The 14,918-nt window shown below is 43.9% G+C and overlaps 1 protein-coding gene across 1 annotated transcript in view; it reads right to left on the reverse strand.

Annotated features, from left to right (window-relative positions):
• The window catches only part of BAG3 (BAG cochaperone 3), a 27,908-nt gene extending 15,116 nt beyond the window's left edge, over positions 1-12,792 (reverse strand). Inside the window, exon 1 of the mRNA XM_006111398.5 lies at positions 12,281-12,792. Within this exon, the coding sequence (XP_006111460.1) occupies positions 12,281-12,457 (177 nt within the window). The 5' untranslated portion in view covers positions 12,458-12,792. The remainder of the gene's footprint in view (positions 1-12,280) is intronic.
• Between the last annotated feature and the right edge of the window lie 2,126 nt (positions 12,793-14,918).

The following is a 14,918-nucleotide window of genomic DNA, read 5'->3' on the forward strand; positions in this document are numbered from 1 at the left end:
GCCCTGGCTGTGCCGCGCGCTGCAGCCAGCTCCCAGGGACATGCGGCCAGAGCCAAGCTGCCGCGGCCCTTTAAAATCAGCGTCCTGGCATCCCGCCCCGCCTCCTCGCACCAGAGCTGCACGCAGGCAGCCTGGTAGGAAGAATCGCTGCACTTCCCCCTTCCCAGCAGCGCTGTGCTCCTCCTCCAGCCAGCAGATCAGATGAGGCCGCGCTGCCTGTAGTGCGGGCTTCGGCCCATTCTCCCACCGGGCCAGTCCACCCCTGCACTTGCCGGCTGGAAAAATCTACTCGCCAGGGGCAAGCGGGCGAGTGCATTTGTCGATCCCTGGGGATAGGTACCAGTTTAAGGGCCCAGTCCTGCAAGAGTCTGAGCACTCCTGAAAGCTGCTAAGTACCAATTCCCATTTACTTCAATTGAATTACTATCTGAAAGGATTCTTTAGCTTAAAAAAAGCTCACACCCACAATTATTTAAATATTTATTCTGTTAAGATGAACATCGGCTGTCCCTTTGAACTAGGGATGTAAGCAACTAGTCGACTATCTAGTAAATATGAGCTTATCGGATAGTTGAGTAGCGACTCAACTTGTCGCTCTCCCTCCACTTATTGCCTCTATCAACGGGATGGGAGAAAGAGCCGATGCTGTGGGGAGCCAGCTTAAAAACTGGTTCCATCCAGCACTGTCTCTGCAAGGGAGGCGGACACACCAAGGGGAAATGGCGTAGTCAGTCCCCGCTCACGCTGGTTCTGACTGCTGCGCTTCTGTTTTTGAAATGTAGCCAGAGCCCCACAGGGTTCTTCCTACATTTAAAAAGCTGAGGCGCAGCCAGGATAGCGAGTGCCCGACCTTCCCCTTATCGACTAATTGAGTAGTCGATGGAATTTCCGCTGACCACTCCGTTAGCTGATTGATCAAAATTTAACATCCCTACTTTGAACCGTCAAGTCCAGAGGTAACATGTCACTGCTGCAGTCAATAGGAGTTCTGTCATTGACTTCAGCAGAGCCTGAATGTCACGCCTGATACATAACAGATCCACATTCTGTTTGCCTTTATTCCTTTCACAGCTTCTCTTCTATGTTCATGGAGAATTTATTTAAGGACCATCAGTATTTGACATTTCAGCTCCTGTACTGGCTTTCTGCCTGCAGGCCCAATATTAGCAAGGTTTCATTGAAAGTGTGGACTCTCCTGTCTGCTTTCTGATGCTCCCAGAATACTAAGTGACAGTCCCACAGCCTTTAGTGGTATTTACTGAAGTGGGGATTGAAAGCAGGATTGGTAGAGGGGAGGGTGAGAGGTGAAATAATTTGCTGACATCTGTCCCTGCCACACCTGATGATCTAGATCTTCATGTCATTTCTATGGAAAGGCTATGTGCAACATGATTCCACAAAGGCACCAGTCCTCTCTTCCCTAGTCACCAGCCCAGAATTCTGAAGTGTCCATAGCCTTAAGTCTACAGATAGAATGATCTGCCCTGAATTACTTTTTGGCCCACTTCTGTTCTCCCATTAATGACTGGGCCTTAGTATAGATTGAAATAAGATGAGATCTAAAGGATAATATGAAATTAATCAGATCCTTGATTATTCCTCTAATTCAGAATCTCTAGAAATAAAAATTTCCTACTGAAAAGCCCCTACACAAAAATGAAGCTATAAATTATGTAAAACACAGCTTTAAAAATCTATTCAGAGAGCATCAAGACACTATCCCAGAAAGAGTGCCAACTTTTTAAAATTAAATCATTGCAAACGAATTTTGGTTCCACTGCACATCTGGCATTCTGTTATAGTTAAGGTTAGATTCTGTCACCAGTATTTTTAGAAAGTCAGGGACAAGTATTGGGCAACACACTAAAATTCACAGAAGCCCATGACCTGTTCCTGACTTTTACTAAAAATACCTGCGAGGGGTGGGGGGAAGGGAGACAGAGTGCTGCAGGGGCTTGCAGCTGTTCCAGCCAGCGGGCTGAGCAACCCCAGCCAGCCCAGGATTGCTACTCCAGCGGGCCTGGGGGCTGACCACTGGTTTGCTGTTTCAGTGGCCCTGGGACTGCCTCATGAGAAGTCATGGAGGTTCCAGAAAGTCATGGAATCCATGACAATCATATCCTTAAGTAGGTTGCAAAGTCATAGTTGCTGTACACCTTAGAACGGAGATTTCAGTAACTAGTTTTTAAACTGAAGAAGGATCTTCCGAAATTGCAATTAACAGTGCTAAGCACAAAAGACTGAAGATTCTCATCTCAAACTGGAATCTTCTAGCATATAAAAGAAGAGCGGTGTCATAACTGGGATGAGGGAAGAGAAGGGGAATTAGCAACCACAGAATTTTCATTGAAGTACCATGCAGGGGTGAGTGTGGTAACCCCTCTCAAAGTACTGTCTTGGCATTCAGCTTAGGAATAAGTCATGCTTGCCAACACTTTTTATATTTCATTCATACATGCTATTTGTGATCTCAACACTGTTTATGAAGGTCAAATTCCATACTGAAAACACCTTTATAAAAATAAAAGGTTAAATAAACACAATGGGAGAAAAACTTAGGCCATGACCTTTCCAGTTCAAATAAAGCAAGAGAAAGCCAACTCCCATTCACCAATGCTGCATAATGCACGAAAAGGCATCTCTCTCATCTCACTCCTGCAAAGATAAAATGTGCTGTAGTAGAAGAATATTTTTAATAATAATATTGATAAATTCCCCATTCCCCAAACATTTAGTATTTCAGAAAAATTATTTTAAAACCCCCCCTCAAACTTTAAAGAAAAATAGAGACCAAGATAAATGAAGGGGAAGATTAAAAAGCAAGGTCCAACAGTGGTCTTAAAGGAATAGGATAAACCTGATCATCTGTTCTCTTACATGTGATGGGAGGGACCTGAAAAGCAGGTAGAATGTGAATGCAGAAGTCCTTCAGAAAGTGGTTGAGATTTTAAATAGAGCCTACATCATGAACGGCCTTAAAAATCAACAGTGGCATTTTAGAGCCCATCTACCTCTTTATAAGCAACCACATTAAAGAAAATAATGCAAGCATAAGGTGATTATAATTGCTCAAACCAGCAGGAAAATCCACTTGCTGCATTCCAAACAAGCTTCAAGTGGAAGAGATGCATAGTGCTGGCAGCTCTGTTAAAGGGGAATTACAATTATCACACCTCTTGGCGAACAGGGCACGTTTTGCTGTTACAAGGTCATCACCAGGATAAATAAAGGTGCAGCCAGCATAAACGGTGCGACTGGAAAACATGCTTCATGCCACTGCATCCTACACTTGGCTTGTGAGGGAGAGGACATGGTCAGGAGTGACAAATATCAAGATTCTCAACTTTACTCGCCACTTTTAAATGAGTTCCCGCAGCAAGCAGGGCATGACGGAGGGGAAGGAACCCTTGTGAGAACAGTGTCTGCACAACAGCCCTCTCTTTCTGGCATGGAAGATGAGGTAAGACCAGCTCATCAAACTCAGTGATCAGGAATTCCTCAGAAGCCAAAATCATCATAATTAGTGATCCAAATCCAAAGGTCATGCTCTTCAGTCACTCCTCATTCTTCTACATTGTTGTATCAGCAGATGTTAAAATTGTCCAGAATATGCTGGACGCAAACTGTAATTTTGACAGGTCTCTTGAACTGCAGACAATTTGCATGAGTAAGAAGAGTAAGGACTGAACTCCAAAATGTACAATGTTACAAAGGATTTACAGGGGAAATATTGAAAAGCAACATTTTTTCTTCTTGCAAAACACATGGCCACTAACATTTTCTTAAGCTGCATTTACTACAACAACCTAAGTACAGAAGAAAGACCCTCTAAGACCACAGTGTCCAACACGCTAGCCATATGTGGCTATTGGGCCAGTTGAGTGTGGCTGGTTCCCTATAGCAGTAATCACTATAGTGGCTACTGCTTCAGTTGAACACCACAGCTCTAAGACTTCCCTATTAATTATCATATTTAGCTTTTCCATAGTTCTTCCAGAGAGGACAAAACAAAAAGGCAATTAGGGAAAATGTAGGAATGAGCCAGTGTTATATGAACTTTCAAAAGAGGGGTAGGGAACCCTTTTTCAGTCAGGGGCCCCACACACAAACACACACACACGAAAAACAAACCCAACCCCTTGCTTACTCCAACCCCTTGCTTACTCCAAGGTGGAAACAATAGAAAACCTCCACACAGCTCACTCACGATTAACTTGGTGCACACTGCCCTCTAGCCCTTGCCATGAACTGGATCAAATTAAGCCATGGGCTGCGGTTTTCCCACTCTTGGATTCAAAGAAATACAATATTGTAGAAAAGTGTGGTCTGTGACCACTTAGCAAAATTCTTGGCATGCCCCCTTGCAAAAATTATTGCCCATCCCTGTTTCATGCAGATCAAAAATGGAGATCCACACTTCTAGCTGTAAAGTCACTATATGGCTATACCGCAAGCCAGTATCTTCTTGGAAAACATAGCTGTAATTTTCTTGCTCACCAAGCTGATTCCTTTGAGGCTATCATATTGTGGCTTTTCACAGAACATGAAGACACTTGCCCTTTATGCTCAAAGTAGAAGGTGACCTGCATGAAGATTGCATCAATTGGGCGGAATTGACCATGTTCTGAGGAAACAATGACATCCCCACAAAGAGTGAAGGTCTTGGAATACATTTGAAGACCTTCTGCCAACAGTTTTCTTGCCAAGGATCATAAGAATGACAATATGCTCTACCAAGCTTCTTCTGTTCATTATGTAATTTTCCGTAAGAAGGAGGCTTGTCTTCCGTGCTCCAAAGCTTGCTGTGTCCATGAACACAAAGCATAGATGACCAGTCAATTTCAAGAAGCAGCAACATGCTGCCACTCATGAAAGGAAAGCAAGTAGCAAACAAGTAACCAGCCAGTCAGTCACTTCACAGGATATCTTTACTGCCTGAATTTTCATCTTGATTTAATTATCATAGGGTAGTTCTCGGGTATCACTTCCTAAAATAGCACTTCATCCATATGGATTATTTTTCCACACTATAAAAACACTTGTTTATGTTGCACCCCATTAATTGATAAGATTTCCCTAAGACCAGTTGCGCACGTGCGCGCACACATGCACGCGCACACGCGCACGCACACAGACAAAGACGAGCAAGCCTCTTTAGCATCTCAGGATTGCAGCCCCTTTTTAATTTTATGTTTACTTTTGAAGCAGAGTCAGGGTATCTGTGTTTGAAAGAAGCACAGGAATGTCAGGAACGGTCTAGGAACGCTTGGTCCTGCCTCAGCCTGAGGCGACAGACTAATCTCACAAGGTCCATTCCAGCCCAAATGTTTCTACAACTGTTTATTGTTGTCTAATCAAAGACAATGCTGTTTATCACATAGTTATAGTGAACAGTCATGCTTGTTCATCAGTTGTAGGTGTTTAAGGCAAGACTCCTGACTGGGAGAAGTACTGGCACATACCTTTCCTACACAAAAGGGTGTATTACTACTAATCCATTTCCAAAAGATATAGTTTAGGGCAGTGGTAGGGAACCTTTTTTCCTGTCATGGGCCACTATCCCACAAGAAAAACAAACAATTACGGGCCACTCACATGCACAAGGGTGTACATAGGCTTGGGGTTGCCATTATGCTCCATTTCTCCCCCAACTCCAGCCTTGTGGGGAGATGGGGAGGGAAAGAAGGGTATCCCAAGACAGATGAAATTAAGCAACTGGTCATTGGCTACCCACCAATGATTTAGGGAGTTAACAAAATACAGTTTCTACACTCATAGAAGAGTGAATTGGTGGACCCTCATTGCTCTAATTCTCCACTGTCTTATGTAGTCACTCATACCAATGTGAATTGAGTGTAAAATACTTGCAAAATAAATAGATAGCCTGTTACAGCCACTTTGCACTTCTTTTGACTGGAGTAAGAGACGGTATGAGGTACAAGTTTAAAAAAAACCAACAGAACCAGTGGATGGGATTTTCAAGACTATTTATTATTGGCTAAATCCTTCTCTTATCCCGGACAGTAGGAATTTTTACCATTGACTTGAAAAAGGACAAGTGTTAGGTCAATGCTGAGCATTTTTTTAAATAAAAGCACCATGTGGTTCTAGTGAACTAAGAAGGGAGCTTAATGAGCTATTGAATACAGTCAGAAATTAATTATAGTGGTGGATGGGAGACTTTGGTAATCTGAGCACATGAGGGATAGCTGCATACATGCGTCAGTCCTCCTAAGCAATGCTGATAGTCTGTTTGCATCACTGCAAGGCAATGAGCATTGTCAAATGATGTGAGATCATTGCTGGAAGGGCCGCATTCAGAAGGGTTACATTTATGGCAGATGCCATTCAATGCGACAGTATTCTAGGCATTCATAGTTGTGAAAGGTCATAATTTACAACAATCACAATCCATAACCTACTATGCCTCTGAGCCATTGATAACCATCACAACTATTCAATGAATCTCTTTACAGTTAACATCTGTGACCCATCTTTAGTCAGAATAAACTTCAAAGAGGAATAGTCTATGTAAAAAAGTGCATAGGAGCGCAGCTTTAGTTAATACTTATTTAAGCCTTGTTTATATGTTCCCTTTCCTGAAACCATTTAAGCCTTGCCTGGGTATTCACTTCTTTGAAACCATCCTCCCCAGCTACATTTGGCCCATTTCCATTTTCAAAAGTTCAAAGGCTCCCACTGAACAATTTAGTAGACTAACCCGCCATTTCAAGTAATCTTGGTAAAAGCTATGTTCAGTTAATACATGCCAAAGGGAAGATGGTTATAATAAAGAAACTAAATGGCATTTGTTGAAAAATGCTTCTCTAGTAGAAATGTAGTAAGTTATGTGGTCCACATTATTGAAAGTATCACCAAGTCATTTGATAAAGTATCCCAGGAGAAAATAACTATTAAAGAACTTGTCTTCATGCTCTAAATGTTTTCAGTCATTACCAAAAACCACTACTTCTATTTACTTCAGTCCAGTTGAAAAATTTATGTTCCTTGATTTCTGGCCATGTTACTAATCCATTATGACATTCTATTCCATACAAATAACTGAGTCATAAAATAGGTGAAGCTGTGAGACTTACTTACAACCACCATTCCCCCCATAAAACCTAATAATTGCATACACATATCAGCGCTGTGAAAGGTTAACTGGTTAGCATCAGCTGTTACTGGTGGGGTCCCAGTTAACCAGTGGTGTGCCGCAGGCAGGGGCTGTTCCAGCCAGGCTGGGCTGGAACAGCTCTCCCTGCCCACCCTACCTTTATCAGTTAATTGGTTAAACACAACATTTAACTGGTTAACCCCTTGTTTCTCAAACTGTGGGTCCCAACCCTCCAGGGGGGCATGAGCAACTTAGAGGGGGGTTGCGGTATCACAAAGTTTGAGAACCCCTGGGTTAACCAATTAAATGTGATTTTATATCCCTAAAAGATATCGTGGGTGCTCTTCATACATGCAGGCCCACCGACAGGAATGGCAAAGGAAACAACTGCCCCAGGGCCCAGCCATTCAAAAGGGCTAGGACTCCCAGCTGCCACTACTGAAGCAGCATCCAGAGCCCCAGGCCTTTTAAAAGGCCACACAGAGCGATCCAGGCAGTGGTAAAGGCTGAGTGGGCGCCATGGTCCGGACAGGGCTCAGGGCTGGCTACCCAAGCCTGCTCCTTCGAAGTACATGGGGCTGCCCTCCTCCCCTTTGCTCAGGGGCCCAGTGAGACTGTCTGATCACTTGCATGAATGAGGGGGAAGAAGGCAACAGTAAATCATGATAATAACCAGAATGGCTTCATGTGGTTGCTGTTGTGTATTATACTTCACAGTTAACTGGGGACCTGATTTCACTGACTTAAATGGAAGTTGGAATAGAGTTTAAGGGATAATAGGTCTAGTATTCCACTGAAATCAATAAACACCAGTATAAAAATCAGAATAAAATGAAAGGAGAATCATTTTCAACAAGGATCACTTGATAATTACCTCTTCTATTCACTCCCTCTTGGGCATTTGGTATTGGCCACTTTCGGAAGACAGGATACTGGGCTAGATGGACCTCTGGTCTGACCCAGTATGGCTATTCTGATATTAACATGACAAAAATAAGGGGGTTACATTATCACTAATGGTCTCACTAAAGATATTGTTCAATTAGCTAGCAAAATGACTTCACATTTTGTGTTCAATTTCACAGGTGGAGTCTTTAAATTTATTTTAACTTGCAAAAGTCACTCAAAGGGATGAATTATCAAGATGATGTGAAGAATTTTAAACTGATATTTTATCACCAATACTAGGGTGCTCTACAGTCAGTGGTTTCACTGTCTGCTTTTATGAGCTTTCCAAAAGAACAGGTAATCACCGAAATCTTAAAAAACATATTGTCTCTTTTGAATCCTTCAACTTTAGCATGGTAAAGAATGAACATTTCAGCTTTTCTGATACTCTCATAATAGCTGAAACAAAACTTTTTCTCTTATTGGAATTATACTAGGTAAGTGAAGGAGAAAACAAAGAAGCAATTTGAAAATATTCCTCCTGACTGCATACAAATAATCTCAGTCATTCATTAACACAAGAATCATAAAAAACAACTAATGGTCCTGCAGCACCGTAGAGACTAACAAAAATGTAGATCGTTGCAAATTTAACTGTCCAGAATTCTTATTTAGAAGCTCACAATATCCCCTTAGGGCCAGAATTTAAAATCTTCACTAATACTCTTGAACCTCTTTAATCCAACAACCTTGGGAAATAGGTTATTCCAGATCCAGGAATTTTCCAGATCCTGGGCATTTGGCATAATGAAGGGCAAGCAAAGTCTATTATTAAAGCTTTTGTATGTACAAACCATTATAGAGTACTGTAAATGTATAACATGTCATAAGATACATCCTTAATGTACTATATTTAAACTGTTACTGGAGGTGGAAGTGGGGGTGCAGAGTCTGAGCGGGCCATGCAGGGTGGGGTGGGGTCCGAACCAGAGGTGTTCCCAGCTCTCACACACTCAGGTTAAGGAGGTTCAAGTTTTCTAAACAGTACCTGACTCCACAAATAGTTCCAGGGAAGTCAACAGGATTAACTGTGAAATAAAATGCTACTTAAACCAGAGCAAAGGTGCCAGAATCTTTGCCTTAACTTGAATGGGTAATTCTAAATGTAGGCCCAACACTTAGGGCCATATCAGACCTTTCATGCAACACATATATTGAAATCAATTGGAGTTTGACTCTGTTGTCAGTAACAGAACACTAAATCAATAATTTCCTTTCTTCTCAGGAAAAATTACCCTAATCTTCATAAGCAGCTCCAAAGCATGTAAATGCCTATTTCTGAGAGTATTTTCATCAGATATTCTTATTAGAGAAATGTATTTCACAGTATCTCTTCAAAAGGTAGGTGAAATTGTTTCTTCTTTTTATATAGCAGCTTGTATATCCTCCCTATCTCCTCCAACTACTTTTAAACTGGTTTGTAAGATAATCATTAAAACCTGGCAGGAAAGGAATTACCTTCCATTACTATAGATTTCACATTAGATAAGAATGGAATTTTTGTTTCAATCACAAAGGAGGATTTATGATCCACTATAATTCACAATTTTCCTCCTTTTCAGATGATTATCAGCTTAAATCTGTTTTTTTTTTTTAATCTTAAACAAGGCAGCGGAGACAATGGATAATTTCCCAAGAGATAGCAAATTTATAAGAGAGATCATTCAAAAATGTGCACTCTTCAAAAAACTATTATAGTTGCATAGGACATCTCTTAATATATTTATTTGTTCACAGTAGAATCATTCCTGACTGGAACCCAATTACACTATCAGACAATCTGTCTAAGATGAGCTTTTTTAGTCAATTTTAAACATATAATATATAACATATGTTTCTGAGATCATCACAATAGTACCAAAATTACATAATTTACTTTGTCATTACGTTAAACAGTGCCTATCAATACATTTAAGAATATTTACAAAAAAATAAGTGAATTGTTTTATAAAATCTGTATTAAATCAAGAAAATCTCCTGTCACACTGGATCCATACCCAAGTAATTCCAATGACTTCTGTGGAGGTACTCCTGATTTGGGGGGGGGAGGGGGAGAGGGAGGGGGGCGGAGGGAGGTGGAGAGAGAATCAGTCCCTTGGGCTTCCATTATACTGCACTGCTTGTGCTGAGTTGTGATTGAATTCATAAAATGAGTAATAAATGTAATTCAATTATCATTCTGAAACTGAGGTATTGTAAAGAGTATTCCTGTTACATTTAGTGTTTCAAGCATCAAGATTTACATGAATGAATAAAGTTACAAGTGTCAGAATTGCACAAAAATGGTTGTCATCAGTCAACAAAATTTATCTTCCATGGGCTAATTTACAAAAATACATTTCAGACCTCTAAAGAACTTCAACACAAGCAACAATACTTTCTACAAACCAACGCCTACGTCCTTTCAGAATGCTGATGAAATGGTGAAAATATAGTTCTCAGAGTTAATTAGAACTGAATGTTGTCATGATGATTTAACTGTTTTGGTGCTCTACAATAATTTCTTGTGTTTAAAGGCCTAAGACCACCAGCACTGCTCCATTTTTAAGGCAACAGCTCAAGTGTTTTCCAAATCCGTTGCACTGTGACCTCTTTCTGACAACAAAAATCACTACACAGCCCCAGAAGGGATGACAGAAGCCTGAGCTACACTGTCTCAGGTTGGGGGAAGGGCAAAGCCCCAGCAACCCCAAGACAGCCCTGGGGACCCCATTAAAATAGAGTCTCAACCCACAGTTTGAGAATTGCAGGTTTTAGCTTGTTACTACATTGTCAGGAACCTTCTCTAGTAGCTGAAGTAATCCTGCATTCAGACTACCAGTCCAATACCCAGGAACTTAAAGAGTCCACACAAATTTCTTTCAGCATTAGCCTGACCAGCACTGTTTATTTTTTATTAAACACACTCTTTCCTTTGATGTGCTGCAGAATTCTCTACAACCCTCTTCTAAATAGACACTACGTTCCAGAATGAAGCTTAAGGACAACAGAACTGAGCCCTGTGTTAGTCCTATGACAATAATGTTTTATGACCATCAATAATATTTCAAAAATAAAGGCACAAGGACAAAGCTTAGCCTCGTAGTGTATTAAAAAACTTAAAACAAAGTAAACAGACATCTGATGATAAACTCTTATTTTCCACCAAGCTTTTAAAACCTTCCTAGTTCTGCTAGGATTTTCTAGCACCTTTTTTCTCCTGGTTTTTGCCTAAGGCTAACAAAATCCGCTAATTCTGATTAATTGGAGGGCCATTTATAAATTGAGTATTTATTGAAACTAAGACAGGCTTACTTAAAAGCTCCATTTATGAGGGCAAGTAGAAATAACATGACTCCTCTCTATCTCTCAACTGCTTCTCTTTACATGGACATATTTGGAGTAAGAGATGGATTTCCCATAAGCATGCTTTAAAACAAAACAAAAACCAAAGAACAAAATTACCCAGACAGTTAACACAAAGAGAAAAAAAAACCCTTGAAAGAAGGCGGGTTTTTAGTGATGTCCATAGTTTAAATTATACACATCTGAAAAATAAATCAGTGTGTGTCTTTCCAGGCAGGCTGGGTGGACTTAACCAACTTTAAATAAACATTACAGGGCTAAGGTATCAAATGATTTAATGCACAAAAAAAGGACTGCAGTGCGTCAGAGACAAAAGGCAGCTCCTGGCCTCACTGCATTGCCATGTACTGAGGAGAGGGGGCAGATGGCCCTGCCATTGCCCCTCACCCTCCACTGCACGGTACTGAGAGGGCAGGCAGTTCTGCCATTGCTCTAGCACCCCTACCCCCCCCCTTTCCATGTACTAGAGTAGGGGCGGCTTTGGCATTTGGCGTGTACTGAATAGAGCTTGTTGCCCCACTACAACACCACGTACCGAGGGGAGACCCGGCTGCTCCCTCCCCATGTGCTCCATGGGAAAGCTACTATCCCCCTGGTATTTCCCATATATCTAGGCGAGGGGAATCTGCCCCCCCCCCAATTTGCCGTGTACCAAGGTCCCCCCTGCGCATTTGCCATGTATCAAGGGCAGAGGAGGCTGCTCCCCTCAGTATTCGCCATGTACCGAGGGCAGGCCCGGCAGCCCGTCCCTTTGTCCCCGTTCTCCCCACGCAGCCCTGCTCTGCCCCCCGCCGTGCCAGGCGCTGCGCACGGAGCAAGCTCCCGACCCTTTCCTCCAAAGTCCCCGGCGCGGAGCCCCCCCGCGGGCACCTTGTGCGGCTCCGCCAGCAGCCGCGGGTCGCTCCAGGTGGTGGTGCGGCTGTTGTGATCCACGAAGAAGGGCCAGCCCGTCTGCGGGTCGATCTTCACCTCCCAGCCCGGCGGCAGGGGCTCTCGCTCGGCGCTGCCCTCCATCTGCCCCAGGGGCGAGTGCGTGGCTGCGCTCATGCTCGGGCAGGACGCGCACCCAGCCAGCCCATGCGCTGGAGACTCAGGCGGGGACGCCGGCCAGGCCGGCACCTTTATCAATCAATGGGCGGAGGGAGGGGGCAGCGAAGGGGGTGGAAGTGTCTGGAAAGAGCCGCGCAGGGGCCAGGCGGAGGAGGAGGAGGAGAAGGGGGAGGAGAAGGAGGTGGAGAGACAGAGCAACTGGCCGGCGCGGCTGGAAACTTCTGGTGGTGTCGAGCAGAACTTGGTTGCGGCGGGGCGGGGAAAGCCTGCTTGAGTCACCCTCCGGCTCCTCTGCCTGTGGGGTTAGCCCAGCCCAACTCTCCGTGCTGCCGCGGCGTGTCCTCGCTTCTCGGGGGCGCTGGGACGGAGGCGGGGAAAGTTCACCCCTCCTTTTCTCTGGGGAATGGCCGAACAAGGAGCTCAAGTTACAGAGGGGGAGGTCTCCGCTGGCTATTAGGAAAAACTATTCCCCTAGGAGGGTGGTGAAGCCCTGGGATGGGTTCTCGAGGGAGGTTTTGGACTCTCTATCCTGAGAGGTTTTTAAGTCTAGGTTTGACAAAGGCCTGGCTGGGGTGATTTAGTTGGGATCAGCCCTGCTTTGGAATCGATAACCTCCTGAGGTCTCTTCCAGCCCTCTGAGTCTATGAATGGGATTGCAGTGCCTGATCAGGGTCTTTGGCAGAAGTGTTGCTAGCCCCTTGGGGACAGTAAAAGCAAGAGTATTTTTGCCTCCCCCCACACCGCTGTGTGTGGCTGAAATCATACAGGTCATATAAAAATACCACAGAATCCATGATCTCTGTGACCGCTCAGTGCCTTAATAATAATAAAAAGTGAGTAGCCCTCCCCCCTTCTCCCATTTGAGCTTTTAGGGACCCTGCAAGTGCTTAGTCTCCTTATGCCTAGGGCCAGCACTGGTTTTTGGGCATTGGCAGAATGTAAAGGATTAGTGGCCTGGGTGCCTTTGCCTATAGCAGTCGATCAGTAATTTCTGATAGATAAAAATCTCACATATCTACAACACCTAAACAGCCATAGTCGCCTCTGAATCACACCTGTGCAACCCCACTGGGCCAGATGCATCGTAGGAGTAACTTCATTGTGGCCAGTGCACAAGGGATAAAGGTGCTTGGACTGACTCTTCTCTTGTTTACAAGGTGTAACATTGATTTCAGAGAACTAGTCAGGCCCTGATCCTGGAAATGTGTAAGTGTATACGTAAGTTCAGTCTCTGAGATGCTTTTGCTCACCCACATTCCACTATAGGTAGATGTGTAACACCAACTGGCAGAACTGAACCTGGGACCTCCGGAGCTGACCTCTAAGGCTGTAGAGTAGTGTTTCTCTACAGAAACAAACTTTTTAAGACTGAGAAACACCAAACAATTTTTTTTTACGAGGGACACCAAGGATTTTTTTGTTGAACAACAACAACAACAACAAAAAACAGCCATTTTGAACTCTGTTGTTCTCCACGGCACACCTCCGACTGCGTCGTGGCACACCGGTGCTCCCCAGAACACAGTTTAAGAAACACTGCTGTAGAGCAAACTCTTTTGCTCTCTCTGGTCTAAGTGCCACTATGTAGGACAGTGAGCCACATCCAGCAAGTGTGTGGGTTACATTTACACCTCAAGCATGGGCAGGGAGTTCTATGGGCTCGGGGTGCCCAGGCAGCACCAAGAATATTCCTGGCCCCGGCCTGGCTCTACCAAAGTTCAAGACTGAGTCTCTCTCCCACCCGCCACCCTGCGCTCCCCAGCCCAGCAAGACCCCCAGCCCACCTGCTATTCCTGGGTCATCTAAAATGGCCCAGGAAACATCACCAACAGCACTCCTCACCACTTGCTCTGTGCAACTGCTGCTATGTGTCCCTGTGACCCCCTTGGGAGAAGGTTGTCTCTGCGCATTGCCCTTGCCCCAAGTGCCCCTCTAGCCCAATAGGAAGCTCCAGGGTGGTGCCTGCAGAGAGCAGTGCACAGAGATCTCTGCTCCTTATGCTTAGGGGCTGCTGTCAAAGAGGAGCGCCCTACGTAAGTGCTGCAACCTCCATCCCCTCTCCTAATATCAACTCCTGCTCCCCACTCATTCCCAGAGCCTGCAACCCCCCCTCTCCATCTCTCTCCCACACCTATACCTTGCACTCCCTCTGGCTGCCCAGAGGGTAGATGGTATAGGCCTCCATCTTTCTCATCTCAATATTGTGACAAAGCCTTGGGCAACAGCAGGTGATCCAGGATTCTAATCACTGCAGCATCAGTTAGTTGCCCAATGCACACCACTATATGAGTTCTGTGCCAAATTGATAGATTGAAGATCAATTGGAGAGAGTGAAAAGTTAATTACTTCATTAACTCAGAGGCTACAAAGTACAGAAAAAGAGCACAGAAGGAAAGAGAGAAAGTGGAACAGCTATAGGCTGAGTTCAGGAACTGTAAGATATGACTGCCTGTATTCT

The sequence above is a fragment of the Pelodiscus sinensis genome, chromosome 8 (assembly GCF_052426305.1).
Source record: "Pelodiscus sinensis isolate ZL-2025 chromosome 8, ASM5242630v1, whole genome shotgun sequence".
In the NCBI taxonomy this organism is placed as follows: domain Eukaryota; kingdom Metazoa; phylum Chordata; order Testudines; family Trionychidae; genus Pelodiscus; species Pelodiscus sinensis.